General features: G+C 40.0%; 1 protein-coding gene across 1 annotated transcript in view; it reads left to right on the forward strand.

Moving 5' to 3' along the window:
• Positions 1–670: 670 nt before the first annotated feature.
• The window catches only part of NRG3 (neuregulin 3), a 1,093,034-nt gene continuing 1,079,797 nt past the window's right edge, over positions 671–13,907 (forward strand). Inside the window, exon 1 of the mRNA XM_014544204.1 lies at positions 671–736. Coding sequence (XP_014399690.1) covers positions 671–736 — 66 coding nt within the window. The remainder of the gene's footprint in view (positions 737–13,907) is intronic.

Raw genomic sequence — 13,907 nt, forward strand, 5'->3', positions numbered from 1 at the left:
TCTTTCTCTGACTGACTTATTTCACTTAGCATGATACTCTCCAGGTCCCTCCATGCTGTCTCAAAGGGTAAGAGATTCTTCTTTTTTTACTGCTGCATAGTATTCCATGGTATAAATGTACCACAGCTTTTTTTTAAATCCACTCATCTACTGATGGCCCCTTGGGCTGTTTCCAGATCTTAGCTATTGTGAATTGTGCTGCTGTGACCATAGGGTGCATACATTCTTTCTGATTGCCATTTCAGGTTTCTTAGGATATATTCCTAGAAGTGGGATCATTGGGTCAAATGGCAGTTCTTTGTGGTTTGATATCATATAGAAAACAGGAGATATGGGGAAAGATAATTATATCAGGTTGCAAAACATCCACAATTCTATTTGAACTATCAACTTCCTCTTCTGAAATATAAAGATTTTGTAAGAATAAAAGAAAGCTATGACTAAGTACTTTATAAAATAAGTTGCAATAACATTTTCAACTAATTAGCTTAGGTTTACATGATATTAAAATATTGATTTAAGTAGTTTTTCCCCCCAGTAACGATTACAGCATATTAGTAACTTTTCTAATCTTTTAGTATGTATTATTTCATTTAATAATCAGATTAACCATTAAAGTAGTTTGGTAGCCAAGGTGGGAAACAGAGAGTTCAGATAAATGCCATCGATCATGAAGGCAGAAGCAGCAGATCTGCCTTCGCAGCAGTGCCCTATGTGGTCCTCTGTGAGAGCCCAGGTAAGGTATTTGTACTAGTCCGGGCTGTGCGATCGTGGGCAAAGCCACGCACTCTGTCTTGGTGCATATTAGCTTATCTGAGAAATGACAGAGGTGATGTAAGGATTCTTTGTAGCTTTTGTGGTTTGATTTTCCACAACTTACCTCTTCCCAAAGCATTCTATCTCTCCTTTTTCCACAGCGAAACAGCACTCTCAGAGGGCAGATGGCCGGGGCCCTGGAGATGTGTGTGCACTCTCAGGGAGGATCAGTTAGGGAGCGGGGGAAACTGAGTCAGAAAAGGGAAGACTCCAGCCAGGTGTGATCTTGGGCGAAATGTCTCGCAGGAAAAAAGGCTTCAGCTGAACTATGCAGGGAGACAGGAGTCCAGAGTTTCTCCCGGCCTGCAGCAAGGGGAGTGGAACTTCCATCCTGTTATCCTGGTTCTCAATGGAGGTTAAGGTCACCCCTGGTGGAAGCATAAACTCCCAGATGTCTCAGGTTCTCTGCATGTTCAATCAAGGAGGCTCCCGTAGCCTGAAGGTTGTCCCAACAATAAGAGTGATAATGGGCTTCACCGAGAGCAAAAGCACACGGGAGCTAGAGGAGGCCACACAAAAACAATGACAGGGATTGGAGAGGATCTAGTCAGAGTGCCAATGGTGCCTGCTACCATTACCCAATGTGTATTTAAGGGGGGACAACTAAATATTTACTAAAGGAAAATTTCTAAATGCGAACATTTGAAATTGGGATATAATTTGTAATGATTTGGCATAATTAATGTGGAAAATGGAAATAAAATGGGAATAAGGTAGGTATAATTAGTTGACAAAAAGGAAATTAAATTAGTAAATATATAAATAGAATAACTAGAGTAAAATTATCAAAAGAACATAAATTAAAAGAGGTACCAATTTTCACATATTGCATTTTTTAAAAGGGAAAGAGTGATAGGAGAAGAATAAAAAGAAGAAGAAGAGGAGGAGGAGGAAGGGTGGAAGGAAGGGAGAGAAGGAAGAAAAAAGGAAGACTTATTGTTTGTAACTGTGGTAAACAGAACAATGTTTTTCATTCTTGGGAGTCTAGCATAAGAAAATAGTTTTAAAAGTTTTATTATAAGAATTATTCGATAAGTGACTTGAGACTTGCTCCAATTTTAGTAGACCTCTGGGGCTGTGATCTATGATTGGTAACTTAAGTTCTTTTTGTCAGATTACTTATTTGAAAAATAAATAAGAAAAAATGCTTATTAAAAGGATCAAAAGAGAAAGCAAAAACAAAACGAAAATTCTGTGTGTGCCCAGATCAACCACAAATCTAAGTTTAGCCCATTTCTACGCCAGGAAGCGATACTTTAGCAGCACTGCTTGGCTCACAACCTATGTCCAAAGCCCTGGCCCTGGCTCTGCTCAGCATAAGTGATGTCTGTCTTCTCTTTAAAGTTTTGCTTTTTTGAACTCTTCAGTCACACTCTGTTTTCATGTTTTTAGGTCCCCAAGTAGAGGGCATTACTAGGCTGACAAGATAAATCCATTAAGGGTATGGTGGGAAAGATTTATGTAAAACCCAACCAGTCCCATCTAACTCTTAAAACCTGCTATAGTACATTTCTGTACATGAAAACACATTAATGAGCCACTTGGGTGTGGATAAGGAGCCTTCAGGAAGTGGATAAGAGGAGAAAAAGAATAGACTTGTCCTAAATAATAAAGCGAGAAGTATGGATTTTCAAGGAGAAACCCAATGAGAAGAAAAGAGAGCTCCCTGGTGGGAAACGCTCTATAGAAGTGGCAGCTTACAAACTCTGAAGAGTAGACATATCTAATGGGTCAATTGCAAGTTACATGCTCTGAAGTGCTGTGATGAATTTCCCTCCATTACCTTCAAACTCTCAGCAAAGGGGCCTACACCTGCAGCCTTGAGACAGCCATGTTTTGGAGTAAAGGGACTGGGCATGTCCAGTAAAACGATGGAGACTCTGTGAAGGTGAGAACAGCATCAACACAGGGTCCAGTGTGTTGTTGAGTCTTCAATAGACCTGATGCACACTTGTCTTTCCCCCCACATTTACTCAAAGGGAGTGATACTTAGAGATGCTGGAGGAGGGAAAACTCAAGTTATAAGAAGAATGCATAATTTAGCCCTGATTTGAGTATATGTAGCTGGTATCACCTCTGCTAAGGAAAACTGATATTTGGTGACTCACATTCATTACATTTGTAGGAATCTTTCATGACAACCTCATCCGTTTCTTAAACATAAAAGGCATAAGGATCATGGGATGTAGAAAGTGTCATTAGAATGCAGATTCTGAATGCAGGTCTAGGGCAGAACTGTGGAGAGTGGCTACAGTGTTTGGACAGGTTCAAGCCTCAGACTAATGAGAGGACACAGTCCTCTCATGGTCACGTGCAAGTCCCAGCTTGGAGGGCAGAGCCCTCCCAGCACAATTATAGCCAACACCTGTAGTTGTAAGCTTGAACCTATGGTCCGAACACGTGGACCCACGTGTCTGAGTGATGTGGGCTTGATAGAGTTCAGGTGCATGTAGTTGAGTAGGATTGACACTCACAAGAATGTTGTAAACATCTTGACCACACCCTTACTTTGCCTCTTGGAATCTGGCTATAAAATAAAGACACAACTTGTAGTCCGTGGCGCTGTCTCTCCACCCAGGAGCTGCGTCCCACCCAGACCCAGCTTTCTTCTCTTGTCTGTCTTTTCTCAATCCTTCACTGCCCCCTCTCAGGGTCACTGAACCTGGCTGAGCTGGCGCGGCACATAAGGTGTCCTGGGGCTGAGTATGCCATGCCATGCCAGCTCACCACACAGAACCTGAGATTTTCTGTTTTAAATAAGATATTAGGGGATGTTTTGAGGTATAAATGAGGTAATATATAAAGTGCCTATATGCTATAGGTACGTAACAAACATTAAATAATTCCATAATTTTTAAAACAATGTAAATTCAGTGAAGAATATTTGACCTTATAATATCCCTCTATTGGGGGAGATATAATTCACCATCCATATTAATTCAGTGATTTTTTGTATATTTATAAGATAATGCAACCATCACTACTATGTAATTTCAGAATATTTTAATTACAACCAAAAGAAACCCTGTACCTATTTGTACTGTATCCCATTCCTCCCTCCCACCAGTCCTTAGCAACCACTAATTTACATTCTATCTCTATGAATTTACCTATTCCAGACATTTCATGTAAATGGAATCAAGTTATATGTAGTCTTTTAAGTCTGGCTCTTTCACTTAGTGTAATGTTTTTAAAGTTCATCCACAAGGTAATATATATTGGCATTTTATTTCTTTTTATGGCTGAATAATGTTTCATTGTATGGCAATCCCATATTTTGTTTGTGTATTAATCAGTTGATATTTGGATTATTTCCACTTTGGGGCCATTATTGATAATGCTATGATGAACATCGATGTATAAGATTTTATGTAGATATTTGTTTTCATGTCTCTTAGATGTATACCAATGAACATGACTGCTCAGTCATAAGATAATTTCATGTTAAACTTGAAGAATTGTCAGTTTTCCACAGCAGCTGCACAATATAAAATTCTCACTATGCAGGTTTCAATTTCTAGAAATCCTTGCAAAGCTTATGGTCCTTTTTAAAATTTTAATAGCCATCTTAGTGGGTGTAAAATGTTATTGCATTGTGTTATGAATTACATTTCCCTAATGACCATTGAGCATATTTGTATATGCTTCTTGGCCACTTACATCTCATATCTATTTCTTGCTCTGTTAAAATTTCTTCCTTTTTTTTGTTCCTCAAATGTGATAACTTCAATATATCTATCTTCTCATTTGCTAATATTTTTCTTCCACCTGCTCAGATCTGCTGTTGAGCTCCTCTAATAAAATTTTCATTTCAATTTTTGTACTTTTCAACTCAATTTTTATAAATTTCTTTTTTGTCATTTATATTTCTTTACTGATATTCTCTATTTAGTGAGACATTATTCCTATCCTTTTTTTAGTTATTTAGACATGGTTTCCATTATATGTTTAGACATATCGAAAATAGCTCATTTAAAGTCTGTTTCTATTAAGTCCAAAACCTGGGCTTCCTAAGGGAAAGTTTCTTTAGCTTGTGTGGTTTTTTCCCTACATATGAGTCATACTTTGCTTCTATGCATGTCTCACAATTTTTGGTTGAAAACTGGCATTTTATATAATACAATGTAACAACTCTGAAAATCAGATTTCCCCCCTCCCTACAGCTTGATGTTACTGTTGTTTGTAGTAGCAGTTGTTTGTTTGCTTGCTAAATTTTTTGTTCTCATTCTTTAAAATTGTATATAGTCACTGAAGCTTTTGAGAGTTGCTAAATGGCTAGTTAATGATTTCACAAAACACCTGAAACCAACAAGTCCCAGTCTTTGCCAAGTGTTTCTGGATGTGAGGGGCATGTCTTCGGTGCTCCGGCAACGTGTGGCTCTGCCTTCTCCTCCACCTCTTGCTTACACAGCACCTCCAGTCTGTCAGGGAAGAAAACGTGCAGCCTTGCCAGGTTTTTCCTGGGCACGTGCACAGCTCTATGCATGCGCCCGGTCTTCTGTATTCTGACAAATATTTTGGAATTTTCCAAAGGCCCTATGGACATCGCATTCCCCAGTTTTCTCTTTCAAGATTTTTGCTAGGTTTATGGTTTGCCCCAACTGTTATCTATTGCTTCAGACAGCAACAAAGTTAAACAGTTTCTTCTAATTTTTTTAAAACAAATTCCCCTGGACCCTGGCCAGTGTGGCTCAGTTGGTTGAGCATGGTCCAGTGCACCAAAGGGTTGCCAGTTCGATTTCCTATCAGGGCACATACTCAAGTTGCAGGTTTGATCTCTGGTCTGGGTGTGTGTGGGAGGCAACTGATCAATGTTTTTCACATTGATGTTTCTCTCTCTTTCTCTCTCTCCTCCTTCCTCTCTCTTTCTCAAAAAAAAAATCATTTAAAAAGATATTAAAAATAAGTTCCTTGGGAAAAGGCTTTTCATATATGATTCCATGAGCTCTGAGTCATATAAAGTAAAGTCAGCCTTGTAATTGGGTTTTACAGGGAATCACCAGATAGGTCAAATAATGACAATTCTCTGGCAATGAAGCTTTCAAATGTCTCTAACTTCATTTTCCCCTCTCCAGTCTGCCGGGTCTCACTGTGATTGCAGGCTATTAGTTTTCAAGGCTACTGTGGAGCCAGCGAGAGAGAAATGAAACGCGGAGAGCCTTGCAGTTCTTACCAAGAGTCGGCCATTTTTATCTTGAAGAAATGCTCCCCAGGTTACTGCTCTGATTAATGCCTACAGTTAAGAAAAAGTTGATTTGGACCATTTTTGCCAATTTCCTCATTGTTTTTATAGAGGAGAATAATATGGAGGTCCTTACTCTATCATTTTGCTGGCATCGCTCTTAATACTTTTCTTTACCTATAAAGCAATTACATTGATATATACAGGAGGAATTCTTGAGTAGTATATAGACTATATTATTTGGTAGGTTCTTACCACAAGAGTTCTCTAATATAAATGGCATTAATCCATCAATAAAATAGTGATAAGCATGACTCTGAGGAGTTACTGGGTCCCTATGTGTTCCTCATCGGATAAACATGTCAAGTTTGCACAGGGCCCGTTTATTACTTTGGATTTCATTGTTTCAATCCAGTTCACTAAGCCACCAACACTAATTGAAATGACTGAAAATATAGGTACAAAAGTCATGAGCTTAAAATTCCTAGTCCCAACAGCACTGAGAGGAGTGAAAGTATTATATGGATAGATAGATGATATAGATATGGATATGGATATAGATATAGATATAGATATAGATATAGATAAATATAGAGATATTTATAACCCAAAAGATGATAGATTAGATATAGATATAGATATAGATATATAGATACAGATAGTTATAGATATTTATAACCCAAAAGATGATAGATTAGATATAGATATAGATATAGATATATAGATACAGATAGTTATAGATATTTATAACCCAAAAGATGATAGATTAGATATAGATATAGATATAGATATAGATATATAGATACAGATAGTTATAGATATTTATAACCCAAAACTAACATGTCTGGGGCTACATGAAGGCAATTTAAGACCAAAGGAGAATTCAAATCAGTCTTTTTACTTCCAGCCCAATTCTGCGGGGCAAAGAATGATAGTGGAGACAGCATTCTCTTGGTGATAAACTCTCCAAGGCAGCAGGTTTTAGAGAACGGCCTAGCTCTTGTCCTTGAGTATTTATACTAGAAAGCAATCGTCTTCTGATGGGAGAAAGGTACCCACATAGAACAAAAGCATGAAACCTGACACATATTATTAAGATTGTGAAAAAATACTGTTTTACATTTCAATTTGAGGTTTTCCTTTTTATTTCATGTATTGAAATTACACTGGTTAACTAAATTATACAGGTTTCAGGTGCACAATTCCACAACACATCATCTGCACACTGCATTGTGTGTTCACCACCCCAAGTAAAGTATTGTTCCATCACCATTATTCCCCTTTATCCTTCTCCACCCATGCCCACGCTCCCCCCCGCCCCCCGGCAATCACCACATATAGTCTGTGCCCATGACGTTTTGTTCTGTTTTTCTTTTTTGCTCAATCTGTCCACCTTCCCCACCCCCCAAACCTATATCCCCAGATAGCTGTTAGCCTGCTCTCTATGAGTCTGTCTCTGTTTTGCCTGTTAGTTCCTTTTGTTCATTAGATTTCATATATGAGTGAAATCACATGGCTTATTTCACTTAGCATAATGCTCTCCAGGTCCATCCATGCTGTCGCAAAGGGTAAGATTTCCTTCTTTTTATGGCTGAGGAGTATTCCACTGTGTAAGTGTACCACAGTTTTTTTTTCACCCACTCATCTACTGATGGGCACTTAGGCTGCTTAGGGTGTAAATTATACTGTAATGAACATAGGAGTGCATGTATGCTTTCAAATTAGTGCTTTGGGTTTCTTTTGGATATTTTCCAAGAAGCAGAATTGCTGGGTCATGAGGTATGTTCGAGTAGTAAGGATTCAAGTTTGGGTTGCCTGTGTGTTTGTTCGGTGCCTTTTCCACTGCCCATAAATTTCATGATATCAAAGAATCAAGAATTCACTGATCACACCATCAACTCTATTTATTGCTTTAGTGACACATACTTTCTAAATCCATCAGATATTTAATACCGTGTTTTCAGAAATGTGTTTGAGCTTAACCAAAGTGTTTGCAACTCAGTTTAATGAGTCTTTGAAAGCACAGAGTGCTGGATCAGCTTTGATGTATAGAGTTCTCCTTCTCTAGGATGACATTTCTGATCCCATGCCTGGCGACAAAAGAGGGGACAACCTCATGATGTTCCATATTCTAGCGCGCACGTGCACACACACTCACACACAATTTTTGTTGCTGTTAATCCTCACCAAAGGGTATTTTTTCCATTGATTTTTAAAGAGAGTGGAAGGGCGGGAGGAGGGGAAGAAAAAGTGAGGAGGGGGAGAGAGAAACATTAATGTAAGAGAGACACATCAATTGGTTGCCTCCTGCACGTGCCCTAACCGGGGCCTGGGGATCGAACCTGCAACCAGGTACATGCCCTTGACCAGGAATCGAACCTATGATCCTTATGTGCATGTGGCTGACACTCCAACCACTGAGACACACTGGCCAGGGCCACACACAAACTTTTTAAATTAAAAGGGGGAAAGGTAAGGAAGACAAAATGGTCATCTTTCCATAGGGAAAAGGAAGTGCTTGGATAATTTGAAGGATGCAAGTATATCTGAAATCTGTAAAGATGAAAGGTGTCACTTTTTACCCAGTAGCCTTGTAGAATGATAAGATCTTGAATGTGTCTTGCTTCTTCAAGAGGTCACTAGAATACAGCTTCCAGAAAAAACTGAAAGTTTTTCATGAAGGAGGTGTAGTTCCCTCCAGGGGTTTCCTTCAACACACTAGTAGATTGCTACAAATGTTAGTGTTCACAAACTTTTTGATGTAACTTCTAAATCTTTCTGGGTTCCTTTTATAAATGTTGATATGACATGAGGTATCTTTTGTCAAGCTTCAAGACTAGATGCGATTTCTAGAATTTATTCAAGGGTTCTCTCTGATACCTCCATGATCAGAGAAAACAAGGGTGCATTTAGGGTTCAAATTTAGGAAACTAATCATGCTTTGTCTAAGACCTATCTTGTTGTCCAGGCATTTGTCCAAAGACGTCAGGTGTGTGTCATGGAGAACCACTAGGAAGGCAAATTGTGAGTTGACTTCTTTAGACCTTCCAGAGAGAGAAAGAACAACAGGCAGAGTTGGGGGTGGGGGGGGGTGGGAAGGGGTGTTGAAAATAGTGTATAATTATTTGAAAATCTGCCTTAAGGCAAAAGAGCACCAACATTTTTCACTAGGTCTTCGTGCCAGGGGAATACCTCTTTGCTAATTGAATACTTCCTAAGGGGATTATTTTTATCTTTACATCATTCCCAAATTGATGATTTTGAGATTTTTGCCTAACGTTTTCTTTAATATTTAAACCATTAGCCAGAGAGAGTGTCATTATCCCATGTAGTAGAGAATAGAAATTGTTTCCATTTACAACTGAAAGGGAGGTCAGAGTTGGGTGGATATTCTTATTCCAGTCCCAGGTGGAGGCTTTTCCATGTAAGCAACGATCAGTACTACAGTTGGCTGCCGTTCCAAACTCTTCTCATCTGCTTCGAGGCAAAGCTGGCTCTCCTCCCAAAGCCAAATGGAGGCCAGTTGTCCTGGTTAGTCTCTCAGGGGGACAACTGTGCGTTTCCCAACAATGAGAAATTCTTTTGGGTAAAACAGACCCAAAGTGTTATCTGTTCTCACGTTCTGTCTCTTATTTGTGTTTGGAATCTAATCATAACTGTTCGGTATATAGTTTTCTCTAATTCATACATACAATCCCATTCCTACTCCACTTTATTCTCTCGATACTTAATAATAAACCTGTTCTTAGGCCCTCTCCTACATATATCAGTACACACACTCACACACATGTGCATGTGCGCACACACATACCGTAAGCACAAGTATGCACAAACAAAATTATTGGTCAAATATGTTAGTCAAATGTCCCAAGAGGTCTACAATCAAAAGAGAAGATGTTCTCACATGCTTACATTCCAACATTAGTTTAAAAAGATGATTTTCGAGCTCTTGAATTAAAAAAAGTGTTAGTCAAACTCCTAAGAAAAACAAAAAAAACTTGATATAGTTTGTGTTTTTTATAAATTTTATAGGCTCATATCCAGTACTAGTGAAACAATTTACTTATAGTTTTATGACTTCTACATCCTAAATTGGTCTCTGCTAAGCTAACTAGAATATAAAGAATGTTCTATCAAACTAGGATGCACCTTTTGTTTTACTCCTGTGGAATTCCTACACTTTAAACATATATATATTGATTTCAGAGAAGAAGGGAGAGGGAGAGATAGAAATATCAACGATGAGAGAGAATCATTGATGGGCTGCCTCCTGCACGCCCCCTAACTGGGGATCTAGCCTGTAACCCGGGCATGTGCCCTGACCCAGAATTGAACCATGACTTCTTGGTTCATATGTCAATGCTCAACCACTGAGCCATACTGGTTTTTTTTTTACTGTTTTTCAAAGGTACTAAAGATCGGGAAATAATTTTACTTCATATTTCCCATGTAAAAAGGAAGCATAATTCTGTAAGACATGTTACCACTCTTATTTTAACTAATAGTTATTAGCATATACATATTTCTAAAATGCTGAAATGAGAGCTATAACTTTATGGCAGTATCCATGTTGAACTTCCCCTGAGCCCTGTGCTCTGAGAACAGCAATGTTTAAGAACACCGTCCCCACCATTGTGGGTCTCAGAAATCCCTTCACCCTTTTATGCTCTAAGAAATGGCTGCCCACCAGGAACCTCCCTTCCCTCTATGAATAAATAAGACTCCTTGTCAACGTTTTCTCATGGCTCCCAAGAGACTAGCTGATGACCCCCTTGTTTACCTGTGGTGAGGCCAAACAAAGATCCTTTTCCTTCTTCCTGAACCTGCTGTAAAGGGCAGATATAAGCCCTCCAACTTCTTGTTCATCTCATGAAGGATTACCTAAGATTAGGTCTTTCCCCCTAAAACTCCATGGCCACAGAGATAATAATTTCCTGTTCAGCTCAGCGACTAAGCCTTCATCCAATTGCAGAACAATCCTGCTCTTTGCTCTTCCCTATGAGAATCAAATGCAAGAGCAGGCTGCTGAGACAGTCTGCTCCTCAGGTCTGCATGCTCTCCGTCTTCCACTTGCTTGAATAAAATCGGTTTTCTTAGTTGTTCTTGTTGTTATTACATCAGTGACGCTGAACAAAAGGAGAACTCTATTTAGGTGATTCCAAGCTAACCTTTGGAGCTAGTTGTCAAGCTCGTCACCAAGTGGCCCTTGAATAATCTTTTTTTTTTCCCTTTAAAGTCTACATTTGGCATCTGCACTGCATATAGGCACGGTCACATCCAAATAGAAACACACCTTTATACCTTTGTTGAGCTCCATGTTTAAAATAGGGGATTAACCTCCACCAAATGGCAAGTCTCGAAAGGCAGGATAAAGAAAGATTTTCTAAGTCTTCACAACCCCTCCCTATTCACAAAGGGTAAGCACTGTTAGACTTTTTAGTTTTAGTTGATCATTTTTATAAATAAACCAGGTGGTATTTTTTTTTCGTTCTTCCTCAATTTCTAGGCACCAAGCAAGCTTTGTCCTTTGAAATGTCCTTTCTTCAAGACAAACGCCCGGGGCTCCTGCACAACTTGGTGGAAAAGGCAGGCTCCTTGGATAATGCTCCACAGAGGCAATTTGGATTTTCGTTAAATAAGAATACTTCTACTACTTCTGAGCTGCCTGACACATGCCACCCAAAACACTAGGCATATCACACATGACATTTTCTACTGCACAACAACGGCTGGAAGTCAGAGTCAGGTCTGTCTGACTCCAACATGTCTGCTCTTTCCTTTACTGATGATTGATCTATGTTAAGGATAAATGTCGGGATCTGTTACAGAAAAAAAGAGATAGGTTGTGAAGTACATGAAAATCTTCATAGATTAACAATAATCCTCTGAAGATTGTGTGTGTGTGTGTGTGTGTGTGTGTGTGGTGTGTGTTGGGGCGTGGGGGAATAACTGTAAATTCATACTTGTATGTTTTTAAATTACCCAAGGATAATTTTTCCATTGATTTTCAAAGAGAGTGGAAGGAAGAGAGGCAGAGGGAGAGCGAGAGCGAGAGCGAGAGCGAGAGAGAGAGAGAGAGAGAGAGACAGGTAGAGAGAGAGAGAAACACTGATGTGAGAGAGACACATCAATTGTTTGCCACCAGCACATGCCCCGACTGGGGCCAGGGATCGAACCTGTAACCCAGGTATATGCCCTTTACCGTGAATCTAACCAGAGATCCTTCGGACCTTGGGCAGTGCTCTCACCACTGAGTCACACCAGCCAGGGCTCATATTTGTCGTTTAATATTCTGTTAGATAAAGCAAGAATTGGGCCCCTATTGGGCACATCAGCTGTGGTGACCAAAGGTCTCAGGGGTTGGTGCCAAGGGTGTCTGTCCTCAGGTTTCTCTGAACAGCTCCACAGGGAGTGCCCAGTGTGCAGACATAAAGTAAAACAATGGAGAGATGTGGGGAATTATCTGACTGCCTTTTCCCTATAGCGTGTTATGAAAATGTTATCCCCAAATCTAAGAAGTATGAGGTAGAATTCTAGAAACACAGGTGAGATGAAGCCAATGTGTTATTTATACCAACGTGAACTCACATCAACTCCCTCTGAATGCACCACATTAAGCTGCTTTTCTTGGGAAGAATGAAGTTTGAGACAAAGGTGTTTTTTGTTCAGTCGTAAGAAAACATCTCAGGGAGCTGGCTCTCTGCATGCCGTTCTTCTACACTTGCAGCTTCATTTCCTTAGCTCCCCCTGGGAATGGGGAGAAGGCTGGAGCGGCCTGGTGGAGTCCTGCCGTCGGGACAGAGGGAAAGAGGCCAGGAACCCATGACTTTGTCTGTGACCATGCTGGCCTTGGGTCTTTCTAAAGCACCAGGTCCTCTGCTACTGCTTGACCAGTGAAGTTTCAAGACAAACTTGCATCTATCAGTCGTCCAATTTCAGATCCACTAATTTTTTTTTTCAAAAGAATAGAGTTTACAGTGAAGTGATCTAAGCGAACTGTATCTGCCAATGTTTGGGAAAGATACCAGGAATCAAGAGGCAAAACTATTGACAAAGAAACAAAAAATGAGATAAGACAAACACTAACAGAAACCTCGAGAGCCAAGAATAAAGCCCTCACATTGGTACCGTAAAGTATGGGCAGTTTGAATTCAATTTGTAAAAGAGAAAAGAAAGTAACAGATATCTCACTCTGCCCTCAGATCCTCAGCACCCTGTCCAGCTCATGGTCTACTTCCCTTCTCCTCTGCACTGGCCTGCGCTCTAACTGGGCTCTTACTGCTGTGGGATGGCTTCCGGCCTTCTTGGCATGGCTGATGCTTAAAATGCCCTCTGTTGGCACAATTCACTTTTGCCATCTCTTTGATTGGCGATTCCTGAGGTTGGGTGTCTATCCCAACTAGTGATGCCCCGCCAAGCCCAGGGGTCCCCTATTGAGCTCCCCAGGACACTCTTTTGAGGCCCCACTCATTGCAGTGGTGTGAGCCTTGTCCCTGTGCTCCTCCCCTCTGAACTCAGAGCACATCTCCTGTCACAGAAATCCTCTTCACAAAAATCCTCCCTCCATCTCTGAGGTGTGTGCCACCTGCCCAGTTCTTAGCTAACCCTTTTTGAAACTTTGGTATTCTGGCAACTCCACTGAAATTTCACATCTGTTTCACCTTAGTGTCTCATTCAAAACTCCCAACTTAACATCATGGCACACAGCATTCAGCATTTCCTACGCTATGATGGTGCCATCCGGTGCCATTCCCAACACTTTAAGCCTGAGTATTGTTACAATCATCTTTTTGAGTGGTGTATCATTACAACTGGAACTCTTCACCTTTCCACTTTGTGCTCTGGGCTCTGTAGAATTTTTGAATTTTAGTGTTTGTTCTATAGAGTGCACAGATCCTTGGAGTCAACG

This window comes from Myotis brandtii, unplaced genomic scaffold (genome assembly GCF_000412655.1).
Source record: "Myotis brandtii unplaced genomic scaffold, ASM41265v1 scaffold356, whole genome shotgun sequence".
Lineage (NCBI taxonomy): Eukaryota > Metazoa > Chordata > Mammalia > Chiroptera > Vespertilionidae > Myotis > Myotis brandtii.